General features: G+C 41.2%; 1 protein-coding gene across 1 annotated transcript in view; it reads left to right on the plus strand.

Annotated features, from left to right (window-relative positions):
* LOC117325392 (adhesion G protein-coupled receptor L3-like) overlaps positions 1-16,112 on the plus strand; it is a 43,079-nt gene continuing 26,967 nt past the window's right edge. Inside the window, exon 1 of the mRNA XM_033881567.1 lies at positions 1-112. Within this exon, the coding sequence (XP_033737458.1) occupies positions 64-112 (49 nt within the window). The 5' untranslated portion in view covers positions 1-63. The remainder of the gene's footprint in view (positions 113-16,112) is intronic.

The raw sequence follows: 16,112 nt of genomic DNA on the forward strand, positions 1-16,112 counted from the left end.
CGACCACGCTTGTACATTACATTACAACTCGACTGCCGCTACACTCAGCATCTTTTGGAAAATATGAAGTCGGTTTTGTGTATTGTTGTGATTTCTCTGTCTTTGATACCTGGTAAGTAACAAATATCATTAACATTTTCACTCCTAAAATATATTGTTGTCTAGAAGGACTGTTGATGAAATTGGCAAACTCTGTTAATGTTTACTGTATAATTTTATATTTTATATGTCCCGTATAAATCAGACATTGTGTGCCCTAACATTCATTTTAATTGGCAACATGATACACGACGCCATACATCTAGAAAAGAGTGCCAAAGGGCATGTTTTCAGAGAAACAAATGTTCCGAGGTTAGACATTATATTTCAGATGTGCCAAAAGAATCAGGAGTCAATTATAAAGATCACTTTCATATAGGTACATTATTTGGACGATAGAAGTTTGTAAAATTACAAACGTTTTGGGTGCAATAACTTTATGTTTTTATTGAAATGTATAGATGTACTAGATTTTAAGTCAATTAAAACTCCGTTCATGACACGTTGTTATTAAATTTAGATCGCTATATCATTATGAGGCAAAAATAAAATAAAAAAATTGGAACGTTGAACCGACTGACCGGCCATCTGATTTTTATTATTTTTTTCCTATCTAGACACAGGTTTTTTTTTCAATATTCAAGAGACCGTGTGTTCACTGACTGAACAGTAGCTTCCTGTCGGTTGTATTTAATGTCAGTTAAGGAAAACACACATGTGTATGAGTAGACAAACAGTATGGTATGATGATTGAGATAACATTTGTACAGTTCATTTCAGTTGTGAAATTGACAACGACAAATTTTCGTGATGATTTCCAGCCATACGGTAGATAGATAGGAACACCATCCCACACGTATCTTCCAAACATCTCTCACAAGTTCGTAATTATAAGCATAATATAATTTTCTTTCACTCAAAATATTCAAGATAATTTAAAAGCGATTGAACCGTGAATAAAGCTATTGACGTCCAATTTAACAGGCTTATCTCTGAAGTTTTTTTAGTGTCGCCTGAGCGCCTGACTTGAAGTACTGTTGAGTGGAGTGGTAACTCGACAGTCAGCGTCCGTTATCTAGATTATATGATTATAACGATATTAATTTATCCTCGGTATCACATTACGACCGGTAATGTCAAATCCCAAAAACGAAATGGGGGTGGGTGAGGAGGAAGGATGAGGGTGTTCCCAGTAAGTAAGGATTAGGAAGGGGGTCACCAACATTTGTCGCCCCTGTGTATTATGTTTTAACACCAGAATTAGCAGTAATTCTCAGATAAGAATGATTTTAATTGTCGACTTTGGTGTGCCGTTGTTTCAGACAGCACACTGGAGCCTACAAGCTTAAAACTGGGAATATTCTCATGGCACAAATTTAACTATTACAGAAACTTGTGCCAACTGGAGACTTCTCGGTTGTCAGATCTTATAACGAGGGTTACATTTATTTATTCATTGTTTATATCGACAAACACCATCAGATGTAATTACATACATGTAGTACCGTTATCGGTAGCCATGCCATTATGCCTGTTTTTACCTACATGAGAGCGATTAACATTAAAATCAGATGTGTCGTTCACATGTGTGGCGACTCGGATTCTGTTTTTACGTCACCCATGGTATAAAAAGATCCGATACATATCCAACATATGCCATACTTAAACATCTAAATTACGAAAGTTCCTCTTACCAGCCCTGTCTCACAAACCCCCTCCTTGCTCCCTCGAATCCCCTTCATAGTTCCTGCATCTCCCTGTATCTGATTTTCTTCGTTCTCTCTGATGCCCTCCCCTCCTCCTCACTTATATTTCCCTCCCCTCCCCTCCTCCTCACTTATATTTCTCTCCCCTCCCCTCCTCCTCACTTATATTTCTCTTCCCCTCCCCTCCTCCTCACTTATATTTCCCTACCCTTCCCTCCTCCTCACTTATATTTCTCTTCCCTCCCCTCCTCCTCACTTATATTTCCCTACCCTCCCCTCCTCCTCACTTATATTTCCCTACCCTCCCCTCCTCCTCACTTATATTTCCCTACCCTCCCCTCCTCCTCACTTATATTTCCTTCCCTCCCCTCCTCCTCACTTATATTTCCCTACCCTCCCCTCCTCCTCACTTATATTTCCCTCCCTCCCCTCCTCCTCACTTATATTTCCCTACCCTCCCCTCCTCCTCACTTATATTTCCCTTCCCTCCCCTCCTCCTCACTTATATTTTCCTCCCCTCCTCCTCCTCACTTATATTTCCCTACCCTCCCCTCCTCCTCACTTATATTTCCCTTCCCTCCCCTCCTCCTCACTTATATTTCCCTTCCCTCCCCTCCTCCTCACTTATATTTCCCTCCCCTCCCCTCCTCCTCACTTATATTTCTCTTCCCTCCCCTCCTCCTCACTTATATTTCCCTTCCCTCCCCTCCTCCTCACTTATATTTCCCTTCCCTCCTCTCCTCCTCACTTATATTTCCCTCCCCTCCCCTCCTCCTCACTTATATTTCCCTCCCCTCCCCTCCTCCTCACTTATATTTCCCTCCCCTCCTCCTCACTTATATTTCCCTTCCCTCTCCTATACCTTATCTGTCATTTCCCTACCCTCTCCGTATACCTCATATGTCATTTCCCTACCCTCTCCTATACCTTATCTGTCAATTCCCTACCCTCTCCGTATACCTCATCTGTCATTTCCCTTCCCTCTCCGTATACCTCATCTGTCATTTCCCTTCCCTCTCCCTATACGTCATCTGTCAATTCCCTACCCTCTCCCTATAGCTCATCTGTCCTTTCCATACCCTCTCCCTATACCTCATATGTCATTTCCCTACCCTCTCCCTAAACGTCATCTGTCATTTCCCTTCCCTCTCCCTATACCTCATCTGTCATTCCCTACCGTCTCCCTACACCTTATCTGTCATTTCCCTACCCTCTCCATACACCTTATCTGTCATTTCCCTACCCTCTCCCTACACCTTATCTGTCATTTCCCTACCCTCTCCCTACACCTTATCTATCATTTCCCTACCCTCTCCCTATACGTCATATGTCATTTCCCTACCCTCTCCATACACCTTATCTGTCATTTCCCTACCCTCTCCTATACCTCATGTCATTTCCCTACCCTCTCCCTATACGTCATATGTCATTTCCCTACCCTCTCCATACACCTTATCTGTCATTTCCCTACCCTTTCCCTATACCTCATCTGTCATTTCCCTACCCTCTCCCTATACGTCATCTGTCATTTCCCTACCCTCTCCCTATACCTCATCTGTCATTTCCCTACCCTCTCCCTATACCTCATCTGTCATTTCCCTACCCTCTCCCTATATCTCATCTGTCATTTCCCTACCCTCTCCCTATACCTCATCTGTCATTTCCCTACCCTCTCCCTATACCTCATATGTCATTTCCCTACCCTCTCCCTATACCTCATCTGTCCTTTCCCTACCCTCTCCCTATACCTCATCTGTCATTTCCCTACCCTCTCCTATACCTCATCTGTCATTTCCCTACCCTCTCCCTATACGTCATCTGTCATTTCCCTACCTTCTCCCTATAACTCGTCATTTCCCTTCCCTCTCCTCTACCTCATCTGTCATTTTCCTACCCTCTCCCTATAACTCATCTGTCATTTCCCTACCCTCTCCCTATATCTCATCTGTCATTTCCCTACCCTCTCCCTATACGTCATCTGTCATTTCCCTACCTTCTCCCTATAACTCATGTCATTTCCCTTCCCTCTCCCTATACCTCATCTGTCATTTTCCTACCCTCTCCCTATAACTCATCTGTCATTTCCCTACCCTCTCCCTACACCTTATCTGTCATTTCCCTACCCTCTCCCTACACCTTATCTGTCCTTTCCCTACCCTCTCCCTATATCTCATCTGTCATTTCCCTTCCCTCTCCCTATATCTCATCTGTCCTTTTCCTAGCCTCTCCCTATACCTCATCTGTCATCCCCCCCCCCCCCCCCCCCCCCCCCCCCCCCCCCCCCCCCCCCCCCCCTCTCTCCGTACCGTCTCACTCATTGCCATTATCATCCCTACGCTCTCTCCCACCTCTCTTCATTTTAAAAGTATAATTTTAGGTAAATCCAGAATTAAAAATAAATAGCATACACACACCCGTATTCCCTACATCACATTAATCATGCTCTTTCTTTCCTTCCTTCCTACTACTGCGTCCGCTTCAACTAATCACCTTTCTCGTTTCTTTGTATAACTTCCCTTTCCTCTTTCCGTACACTTTATTAATTCTCCCTTCCTTCTCTTTATTTCCCTACACCTTGCTCCTCCTTCACCCCCATCATCACATCATACAACCTCGTTACCATATCACATCATACATCCTCGTTACCATGGTCTCTCCAGCGAACAATAGTACATTTGTTTTCTCTGATCACCGTGGTCTGTGTAGTTTCCGTGTTCGTTTTTATGGCGATGTATGGCGGTAGTGAGGTGAGAGGCCATGGATGCACCCTGACACAGCCCGCAAGCTTGCTTTAATCACTCTCCGGACTGATAACTTATCATTGTACAAAGTCGAACGAATTTTTTTCTTGCTTCATTTTATCATTATACTTTTCCTTTATAATTTGGTGTTTTTGTAGTGGTATCGTATTTTGAAGATATATATTCGAATGGTATCAGTTTGGACGTCCAATACCTAGGGTTTTATTCATGGCGCCTGCTACGATTTTTAATCCCATCAATTTTGTCTTGATAAACAAGGTCTAACGTAATGTTTCTGACAATATGGTCTTTGTTCCATCAGATCTAATAGCTAGTCACCCAATCTTTAAATAGTCACAAACCGAAGGCTGTATCGCTGTGGAAACGTTTTCATTTTTATACATGTACGTCCCTCAGAAATTGACGGGAATAATTTTGGTATGGGGTTATTTGTCCGGACATCGGGAATCTAGCTAATATCTCAGTTTTCAACCGATCGCTTTGAAACTTGGTAGGCTTTGTAATTATGATATGCGTCATTATAAGACCATTTTTCAGAACCTACACTAACGACACAATGAGGTCGGATTTTGTGATTGGCCACATCATATAGCAACATGTTTACGCTGATTAAGGTAGGCAGGGAGTCGCTGTTTTGGAGGATATCAAAATATCTTTTGTTAAAGTCTTGCAACTTTGTGCACAAGATGTGATCACCGGAAACAAAGCTATAATTTCAGAGTTTGTCGTTTTAGATATTATTTTAAGATCAACACCCACATACCTAACTTCCTATTATGCGGTCAAACAGGTTCACTTAAACATAAAACGGTTCTCTTAAAAAAAACAAAAAAACAGATTGACCGGTGTTGTAGGTTTATAATGATGGTATGGACAGAAATAATCAAATCTAATTTACATCAGCCGACATTCCGCGTCTTTTATGCGTAGTTTTCAGGGAAATGAGTCTCCAATTGACTAAATGAATTTAATGATACCTTGTATCATTTTGTTTTCACTGTCATTATGTTTTCCGCCAACTCATTACGTACCGATTGTCATAATACATAAATCGCATTTCTCGAGTAATATTTAAAGGCCCTGTCACACTGTTGCGTATCGTACTAGCGTATGCCAGCGTATGCAAATTATCACTCATACGCTGGTATACGCTGACATACGCTATGGGTACGTTAGGCATAGGTTGTATACGTTTCAAACACGCTGGCATACGCTGGGATACGCTGGTATACGCTGACATACGCTATGGGTACGTTAGGCATAGGTTGTATACGTTTCAAACACGCTGGGATACGCTGGGATACGCTGGTATACGCTGAGACAGAAATAAATTTTTGAGCATGTTCAAAAATTTTTGCGTATGCGGACGTATGGTTGATACGCTTAGCATACGCTAGGCATACGCTGAATACGCTAGAGGTACGATATAGGTACGTTACTCATAGGTCGAGTACGCTGCACATAAGTTGCCATACGTTGGCGGAAGGTGTATCGTACAGCCCGGGCAGACGATGATTGCTTCCTAGGAGGCATGAGGGAGATGATGATCGTCCGCCGTCTACTGCAATAATGCAGCCATGTTTCCGCCTTTATATAGGCACTTTGTCACGTGATAGACGGTACGCTTGGTATACGCAGTTCATACGCTACTCATACGCTAGCCATACGCAGAGTACGCTGGCCATACGCTGTTCATACGCAGACATACGCTGTCCATACGCTGGTCATACGCTGACATTCGCTGTCAATACGCTTTCAATACGCTGGCCATACGCTACTTATAGGTTCAATACGGTAAGTATACGCACAATTTTGTATTTTCAAGGGCTTTTTTGTGCGTATGAAAATTCATACGCAACTCATACGTTTCTCTCATACGCAACAGTGTGACAAGGCCATACGGAAAGTTTCCTACGTACTTCCATCACACAAAGTATAGTTGTATCAATTAAAACAGATGAAGTTTTTGAGAAGAAATATCGTAGATCGTATGCGTAAAAAACTTACTTATACTAAACCAAACGCCCTGTCTGCTTAATGTGAAAAAAGAGTCAACATGACCGTGTATTTTAACAAGATTTCCGAACCACAGACGGTTGTATCCAAGCGTGGAATCTGTGTATTTTTCTTTGATAATAACTCCCCAATTGTGATTGACAACCTAGCCTAATCTGCCTGACTTTGTATATATGTTCCAGGTCAATTGACCAATTTCTCTTAGGAATTATTACCATTTAACATTAAGTGGGATGAAAGACCCGTAACCAGGGGCTATCAAAGTGTACGTCACTGCTTGTGACATGATCAAAAATCAATTTTAAAAGCACTTGTTCAGTTTTTTCGTCTGATGTACCCCTGATAAATATATAGGAATTTCGGGTTGGGAATTCGTGCCCCCAGTCCCCACGGTTTGATACGACGATTTTTTTTTCACCAGGTTTCCCTGTATGTCCATCTCTGTTGAAAATGTTAACTCTTGGTTGTTTTCAATTTTCTTAAGCTTAGCTTATCTGGATACCTTCTTACTTAAACCGATCACTATGGATTTGTTTAATCATAATATGTTATGGTGGTTTTTAAGCAGCGTTTTTATTGATTTTGATTTACCAATTGTTCTTGTTACCGTTCCATATTGTATGTTTATACAATAATATATATATTACCTTGACATCGGGTGTTTATTGCTCTGCCCACTGTTACCGTCTTGTTCTATATTGCAGTAATATGCCCAGAATTGTTTTGTTCGTCAAAGATTCGATGATTATATCTAGGAAGTTTTTAACTGGGATCATCAGCCTGGAGATTTATCTATGATTGAGCGGATGTCACACTCGGAAGACAGCTACAGTACACGTATAATAGTACCGACAGGCCTTCAGTACAGACCAGTAATTAGTTTAAAGTGCACAGAAAATGTCTGCAACATTGATAAGGGAGTAAGATATAGGAATATAGACGTGAGAGCAGTTGTTCGAGAATTGGAGTAGGGGTCGAAGATGTGAGAGGAGTTCGGGGGCGGAAATGGAGGTTAGGGACGTGAGAGGAGTTCGGGGACGGAAATGGAGGTTAGGATGTGAGATGAGTTCGGGGACGGAAATGGAGGTTGGGATGTGAGATGAGTTCGGGGACGGAAATGGAGGTTGGGATGTGAGAGGAGTTCGGGGACGGAAATGGAGGTTGGGATGTGAGAGGAGTTCGGGGACGGAAATGGAGGTTGGGATGTGAGATGAGTTCGGGTACGGAAATGGAGGTTGGGATGTGAGAGGAGTTCGGGGGCGGAAATGGAGGTTAGGGACGTGAGAGGAGTTCGGGGACGGAAATGGAGGTTAGGATATGAGATGAGTTCGGGGACGGAAATGGAGGTTGGGATGTGAGAGGAGTTCGGGGACGGAAATGGAGGTTGGGGACGTGAGAGGAGTTCGGGGACGGAAATGGAGGTTGGGGTGTGAGATGAGTTCGGGGACGGAAATGGAGGTTGGGATGTGAGATGAGTTCGGGGACGGAAATGGAGGTTGGGGACGTGAGAGGAGTTCGAGGATGGGGGCGTTGTTCGAGAATTGGAGTAGGGGTCGGACGCATGAGAGGAGTTCGGGGCGGAAATGGAGGTTGGGGACGTGAGAGGTGTTCGGGGGCGGAAATGGAGGTTGGGGATGTGAGAGGAGTTCGGGGGCGGAAATGGAAGTTGGTGACGTGAGAGTAGTTCGGGGATGGGAGTTGAGGTCGGGGATGGGGGACTTGTTCGAGAAATGGACTAGGGGTAGGAGATGTGAGAGGAGTTCGGGGGCGGCGATGGAGGTTGGGGACGTGAAAGGAGTTTGGAGATGTGAGTTTAGGTCGGAAATGGGGGAGTTGCTCGAGAAATGGAGTCGGGGTCAGACGCATGAGAGGAGTTCGGGGGCGGAAATGGAGGTTAGGGACGTAAGAGGAGTTCGGAGACGGAAATGGAGGTTGGTGACGTGAGAGTAGTTCGGGGATAGGGGACTTGTTCGAGAAATGGACTAGGGGTAGGAGATGTGAGAGGAGTTCGGGGACGGACATGGAGGCTAGTGACGTCAGATGAGTTCGGGGACGGAAATGGAGGTTTGGATGTGATATGAGTTCGGGGACGGAAATGGAGGTTGGGGATGTATGATAATTCGGGGACGGAAATGGAGGTTGGGGTGTGAGATGAGTTCCGGAACGGAAATGGAGGTTGGGGATATGTGATAAGTTCGGGGACGGAAAAGGAGGTTGGGGATGTGTGATAAGTTCGGAGACGGAAATGGAGGCTAGTGACGTCAGATGAGTTCGGAGACGGAAATGGAGGTTGGGGATGTATGATAATTCGGGGACGGAAATGGAGGTTGGGGTGTGAGATGAGTTCCGGAACGGAAATGGAGGTTGGGGATATGTGATAAGTTCGGGGACGGAAAAGGAGGTTGGGGATGTGAGATAAGTTCGGAGACGGAAATGGAGGCTAGTGACGTCAGATGAGTTCGGGGACGGAAATGGAGGTTGGGATGTGAGACGAGTTCGGGAATGGAAATGGAGGTTGGGGACGTGATATGAGTTCGGGGACGGAAATGGAGGTAAGGGATGTGTGATAAATTCGGAGACGGAAATGGAGGCTAGGGACTTGAGATAAGATCGGAGACGGAAATTTAGTTTGGGGACGTGAGATGAGTTTGGGGACGGAAATGGAGGTTGGAGATATGAGAGGAGTCCGGGGATGGGAGTCGAGGTCGTGGCCATGTCTGGATATGTTACACTTAAAACTGATCAAGTGGTTTGTCTACAGACAGATATAACCGTTAAGTTATTGATAACCAGAAAGTTGAACTAACAGAATCCGATTGGGATAATTACAGACTCGTCATAACAAAGCGTATGTGAACCTGTGATATGATGATTTTTGGTTCCCTAAAGTGTGTGTGAACCTGTGATATGATGTTTGGTTCCCTAAAGCGTGTGTGAACCTATGATATGATGTTTGGTTCCCTAAAGCGTGTGTGAACCTATGATATGATGTTTGGTTCCCTAAAGCGTTTGTGAACCTGTGATAGGATGTTTGGTTCGTTCCCTAAAGTGCGTGTGAACCTGTGATATGATGTTTGGTTCCCTAAAGCGTGTGTGAACCTGTGATATGATGTTTGGTTCCCTAAAGCGTGTGTGAACCTATGATATGATGTTTGGTTCCCTAAAGCGTTTGTGAACCTGTGATAGGATGTTTGGTTCGTTCCCTAAAGTGCGTGTGAACCTGTGATATGATGTTTGGTTCCCTAAAGCGTGTGTGAACCTGTGATATGATGTTTGGTTCCCTAAAGCGTGTGTGAACCTGTGATATGATGTTTGGTTCCCTTAAGCATGTGCGAATCTGTCATATGATGTTTTGTTCCCTAAAGTGTTGTGAATCTGTGATATTCCGAAAACTAGATGTCATATATACGTATGAGTAAACAATATTTTAACACGTATTCTATACGGCGGCTATAAGCTATACCACGGCCCGCGGGGCATACAAATTGTATGCATTATATGTAAATTTGTGTCAAGTCCACGTGGACTTTCTGTGCTCTGTAAACATTAGGTAGGTAAAGCATGACTTATCTTTGTTGACACCGGAAGTAGCGTGACTACTGCCGAGCTTCTGAATATTAACGTTGAATTCCAGTGTATACGGTACATACACCGTATGGACATCAGTACGATAGAGAGAACAAATCCAGCCAGCTGTCAGACATTTTGTAACACTGTATTACACCCTATATCGGATCTCGTGGTCTTGATAACTTACAAACCTCATAAACTACAACTGCTGCTACTCGTTCAGTTTGACGGATTTTTTTTTACATTTCATGTATTAACGACACCGGATATTGGTACCACACTATCAGTGATCACACCGGGTTCAATCGTACTGACCGGCCACCTGGGTGTCGATGGATTTTACACCCGAGCAACGATAATTATAGAAAATGAACAATGACAGGATTTTATTCTCATAAACATATAATGTTTAGAGAATTACATAATACAAAATTGTACAGGACATATGATGTAATACATATATTCGTTAAAACGAAAGATGGGGTTGAAAACGCAGTTGATTTTGTTTCCCTTTTTTCTATCTGATTATGCAGTCCTTCAGGGAATATAACCCGACCATGGAACAATATGATAAATTGGCTATGATTTGCAAGGATAACGGACAGGTAAAACACTTCTCAATTTTGGTAAGTCGCCCACATGTGGATGGGTATGACTAAAGATGTCCCAATCCACGAATTATGACTTTAAATATCATAGTTTATAGATTTTTGATACTGTCAAGTCTATTTGGATTGATTGGTATTAGTTAAACATTTCCGTATTTTACGCATGTGGCACCGAACACGCTTTGAGTTTTACATCTACCATTGTATGGCACTGCCACTATATAACCCTACCAATTCAGTTGCGAGTTCATCAGCTTATGAACTGCCAACTGAAATTTGAATTTGAAAATTAAAAAAAAAAAATCGCACGACAAATAAAAAATCGCAGATGGTAAATATAAGCATTGAACGGCTTTCACTTGGCATTCATAGTCAATATGAATGCCAACTGAAAGCCGTTCAATGCTTAAATGAACGCAGTTATTTACGATCACGTGCATATGGACTTCATAAAAAAATGCATGTTCTTAGTCAAAATAACACATTTTGTATGTCAGGGATGATTATTATTACAAAGGGAAGATCGCTTCGTCATACCTTCCCCCCACTCTGTTTGAGTGTTAAGTTCTAAAGGGTTAGTCTTAGTGAAGTTTGACTTTTACATTCATCGCATGACCTTTTCCTATTTGTAGTGTTAGTTTCCGAGTATGATCGTTACGGGGTTTGTATTGCTGATGAGTAAGATTGTAAGTTTTCGTGGAATCTATTAAAATGATTGACATAACGACGGGTCGAGTATATATCTGATTTAGTTTGTCTGGTGTTCAGTTACCAGGTCCAAATGGCCTTGACCGTCAAGGAGTTATCTGACAAGGATAACAGGATTGCTGTCGGGATTAACCCTCTAATCGACAGGTTTTACCAGATTTGACGTAAACGAAGTAAAAACACTGAAGCCTATCGCAAGCCCCCCTCCCCCCGTTCTTTATTAGACCCGTTGTTTGTACATTCGACATAAGGACATACCATACATACATTTGTTTAGAGGAATTGGTGTAAAACTGCTAACCAAGTTGGACAGTTTTACGGTAACGTTTTTCTTTTGAATACAAAAATGTGGTCTGTCACTCAACATGTTGTTACTACGTACCTCCTTATATCGGATAGATAAGTTAAACGAGATAAATACGTAAAACAATACATAAACGTCAGAAAATTAATCAGTAATCACACTAATATATTTGTTAGATTAAAATTGACCAATCAAAGCGCATTTCGACTGCCTATGCCCGGTACACCATCTGTAAGCTAACTTCACATACAAGCTACTCAACCGTTAGTTAAGGTTTATTTATATATATATCTCATAAATAACAAAAAAACAACACCACACACACAAAAAAAAATATCAATCGATCGATCAATGAGCCAATTATATGTAGATAAAATCATTTCTCTTAAAACCAAACGGGAGTAAACATTCTGATGCTTTAAACCCTTAACGAATTATATAACTGTAGGACATTATTGTCGAAATACGAAACACAATCCAGTACCATAAGCGTACAGTACAGTATACGTACTTGTATGTGAAGTCGATTAGTAGGGGTTATCAGTCTTTCAAGGTTTACAGATTTTTCGAGCTAGTTCAAGACTTGTAAACTTTTGAAAGATGTTGAAACCCCTAGGAACATTTTTTTCTGAATTGAAGTTTTGCTAGGAATTCTACAGATGAAAATTAGTTACGTAGCATTTATTCTATGATCTGTAGTTTATTTGATTATAAGGAATTAAAAGTTAATGACTAAAAGGGTGAAATTTGGCGTACAACGGGGGAAAACATATTTTCCTTGTTGATTTCTTGACAGTCACATACATAGCTGGCAACATTCGATGGCATACAGTCAGATAGATAACAATGTTATATTATTAATTAGGATGGGATCACAGATGTCCTACGAGGACCCCTCCCAAGGGTTTACGAGGAAATTGTGACAGTTTAACAAGGGGGCAGTGCCCACGATGACATTGATCAGAGAATAAATATTTGAGAATCTCCAAACTTCCTTAGACATGGAAGGAGTGAGGAACAACTGAACAGGTTGTTGTTTTTGGTCTTGACGAGAGCATTTCTTACAGCGAATAAATAGCGCCTCCTCTCACTGCAGAGTACATATGCAGTCTTCCAATCGCCGTCTGATTTCGTATCACGTGGTGTTTTTAAAGGTTCTGGGCTGTCTGTTTGGAAGTAAAGTAGACGACATCCGTTTCTCTTTATTGTTAACCACGCGAGTCTTCATCAAAAGCAACACAATTCGTCTTAAAAGGGACATTATACCACTGAGGCACAGCTTCCCGCCATCTTCGCGACTTTGGTGACAAAGCCTACTTGAAGAACCTTATCTATCTAGAAGACACTTACAATGCAGTCTGCGTGTTCCCTGTCTGCCACGTGACCTTACCCCGCCCCGATTGAAGCTGGGCGCGCGCAATAGTCTAGATTCACAAACATGTCGTACTTTTGTCAAGACGGCTGCTTGACCCTTTTTCCGACCCCAAAGCTAATAGCATAATTATAACCCTAAATGAGAATAACATGACCAACGACTTAAGAACAAACACGACCTCGTTTTTTCTATAATTGTTTTTACGGTATTGTTCGGTCAGATTGTATGATACATATGTATACACTGATACCAGCGTGTATGTACATTGACCTTTCAGAATCCCGTAAAACACGCGTGGTTTGATGAAGTTTTACACTTCAATCTGGTTGTCGACACTAAACACACTCCATTGTGTGGAGGAGACTCCATTACGGGCATTTAAGTACTGACTCGGCGAGACCACAAAACGAAACAAACACTGATGATGCCATATTATGTTAAACTGTGAAGATATACATGTATATACTAATGTATAACTTACTTTTCATTTACTCATTCCAAATTAGTATTATGTCTATCCAAACTCAACGTTTATATCGAAAAGACGGGATTTTTGTTTGTTTTTGTTCTGTTGTTGTTTTCCTATCAAAATTAGGGTCAAACCAAGAGAAACCACCGCCACCTAAAAAAACCTAGACCCATAGGGCGTCCTAGGGCGAAAGTTTCAGACGCGGCGGTAGCATCGCATTATCGTTCTTCAGGTGGAAAATTCACCAAAACAAAGAACATCGACCCGGAACAAATACAGAACAAAGATGTGTGGTCATATAATATCGGTCATTTTCGTTTCTCGGTTGAACCTATTTGTCCAGAATTGTTCGTTTATGAAATAAGGACGGAACCTGGTGATTTTATGTTGTTTTCAGACGAGTCTTGGCGAAGACTTCCAAGGCCTGTATTAACACATGCAGGTATGTCAAGATCTACATGTATGTCTGAGACATTACATTTAAAATCAGACGAACCGACTTGTCCTATGAACTAACGGTCCCTCCTCAGCCGTGTTCTCGGACATTCATATACATGTGTGCCTTTTCTTTTTCGTGCAAATATTACATATTTTTGTGATCGCTTTATAAAATCAATTTATTATTACTAGTACATATGTAAAAGCGACGATCAATTAAATTTACCTGTTAAAGAGCAGAGTCATAGCATGGTCTTCCTTCTGCCGTTAACGCACTTGTTAATTAAACAAATCAGCGCCTAACAGTGAGTTTATAGATTATGTTCTAATTCTTTATTTAATGAGGATCACAAACAGCCCTAGGGCTACGAGATGCTCTCCTCAACACATAAAACAATACAGTATGTACAAGACGTAATCATAACACACGCTCTCTCACTCACACATACATTCCATAACATAGAGAGGATGAGGTGGAGAGGAAGGATGAGGATAGAGGGAAAGTGGTAAAGCAAAGAGACTGAAGGTGTGGGAGGGTGGGGGAGGTGTGTGTGTTATAAGATGAAATTAGAACCTTTTTGAATCAACAATATAATCAAATACAAAGTCAAAAATGTTTTTGTTTGAGGAATCGGTATTGTTGTCGGAGCCATGCAATATAATGTTTAAAAGGAGATCAGGCATAAGATTTACAATGAGATCTGGATTTACATTTGGAGCCAATTCGTTGTAAGTTTTTCTTAACAATTTCATACGCAAGTTGTTATATTTTGGACAGGTCAAAAAGAAATGTTTTTCGTCTTCGGGGGAATCTGTACAGTCGCCACAATATTTATTGGGTGTTAATCGGTATAAGAATCTTTGTTTGTTCAGGGCGCTAAGACCCATTCTTAGTCTACAATGATTGATTTTTCCTTTCCCATGGCCATAAATATATAAATCATTTGAAACTGGAGTAGATTATATAGGACACTGAACATTGATGTCTGTACATTATATAGGACACTGAACATTGATGTCTGTACATTATATAGGACACTGAACATTGATGTCTGTTCATTATATAGGACACTGAACATTGATGTCTGTACATTATATAGGACACTGAACATTGATGTCTGTACATTATATAGGACACTGAACATTGATGTCTGTACATTATATAGGACACTGAACATTGATGTCTGTACATTATACAGGACACTATACATTGATGTTTGTACATTATATAGGACACTATACATTGATGTCTGTACATTATATAGGACACTGAACATTGATGTCTGTACACTATACAGGACACTGAACATTGATGTTTGTACATTATATAGGACACTTAACATTGATGTCTGTACATTATATAGGACACTTTACATTGATGTCTGCACATTATATAGGACACTGAACATTGATGTCTGTACATTATTTAGGACACTGAACATTGATGTCTGTACATTATATAGGACAGTTTACATTGATGTCTGTACATTATATAGGACACTGAACATTGATGTCTGTACATTATACAGGACACTGAACATTGATGTCTGTACATTATATAGGACAGTTTACATTGATGTCTGTACATTATTTAGGACACTGAATATTGATGTTGATAAATTGTTATTCTATATTTCTAGTTCACCATCGTTTTGGAGAAACTAACACCAAGTAGATATTCTTTACATTTTCTACTCCTGTGAAATTCACCCTTTCGATACTTGCATAGTATTTCACCTTTTTATTTAAATATCAAATTCTGTTTTTTGGCTGGCTACCAGCCCCGATTTTTTATTTTAAAGATTTCCCCAGCTAAATTTTTACACTCCCTTATCCCTCCTATAGTTTGAATCTAGAATCGGACATATCCGACAGTAGACTTTAGTTATACAATGCCTAATTTTCTTTATAATGTAATATCCTGGAGACGGGGCCATTAAGTGACGTATGTTTTTGCGTATTTCTGGCTCTGTTTTGATTCATATGATGAATTAAACCGTACAAACATGTCAGATAGAATCTCAATGTCTGGACGGCCGTGCGCATCCAGATTTGACCTGATCACCAATTTCCATCAAAAAGACCATTGTGATATACCGCTTCACTATGCTACTCTA

Source organism: Pecten maximus, chromosome 4 (genome assembly GCF_902652985.1).
Source record: "Pecten maximus chromosome 4, xPecMax1.1, whole genome shotgun sequence".
NCBI lineage: Eukaryota > Metazoa > Mollusca > Bivalvia > Pectinida > Pectinidae > Pecten > Pecten maximus.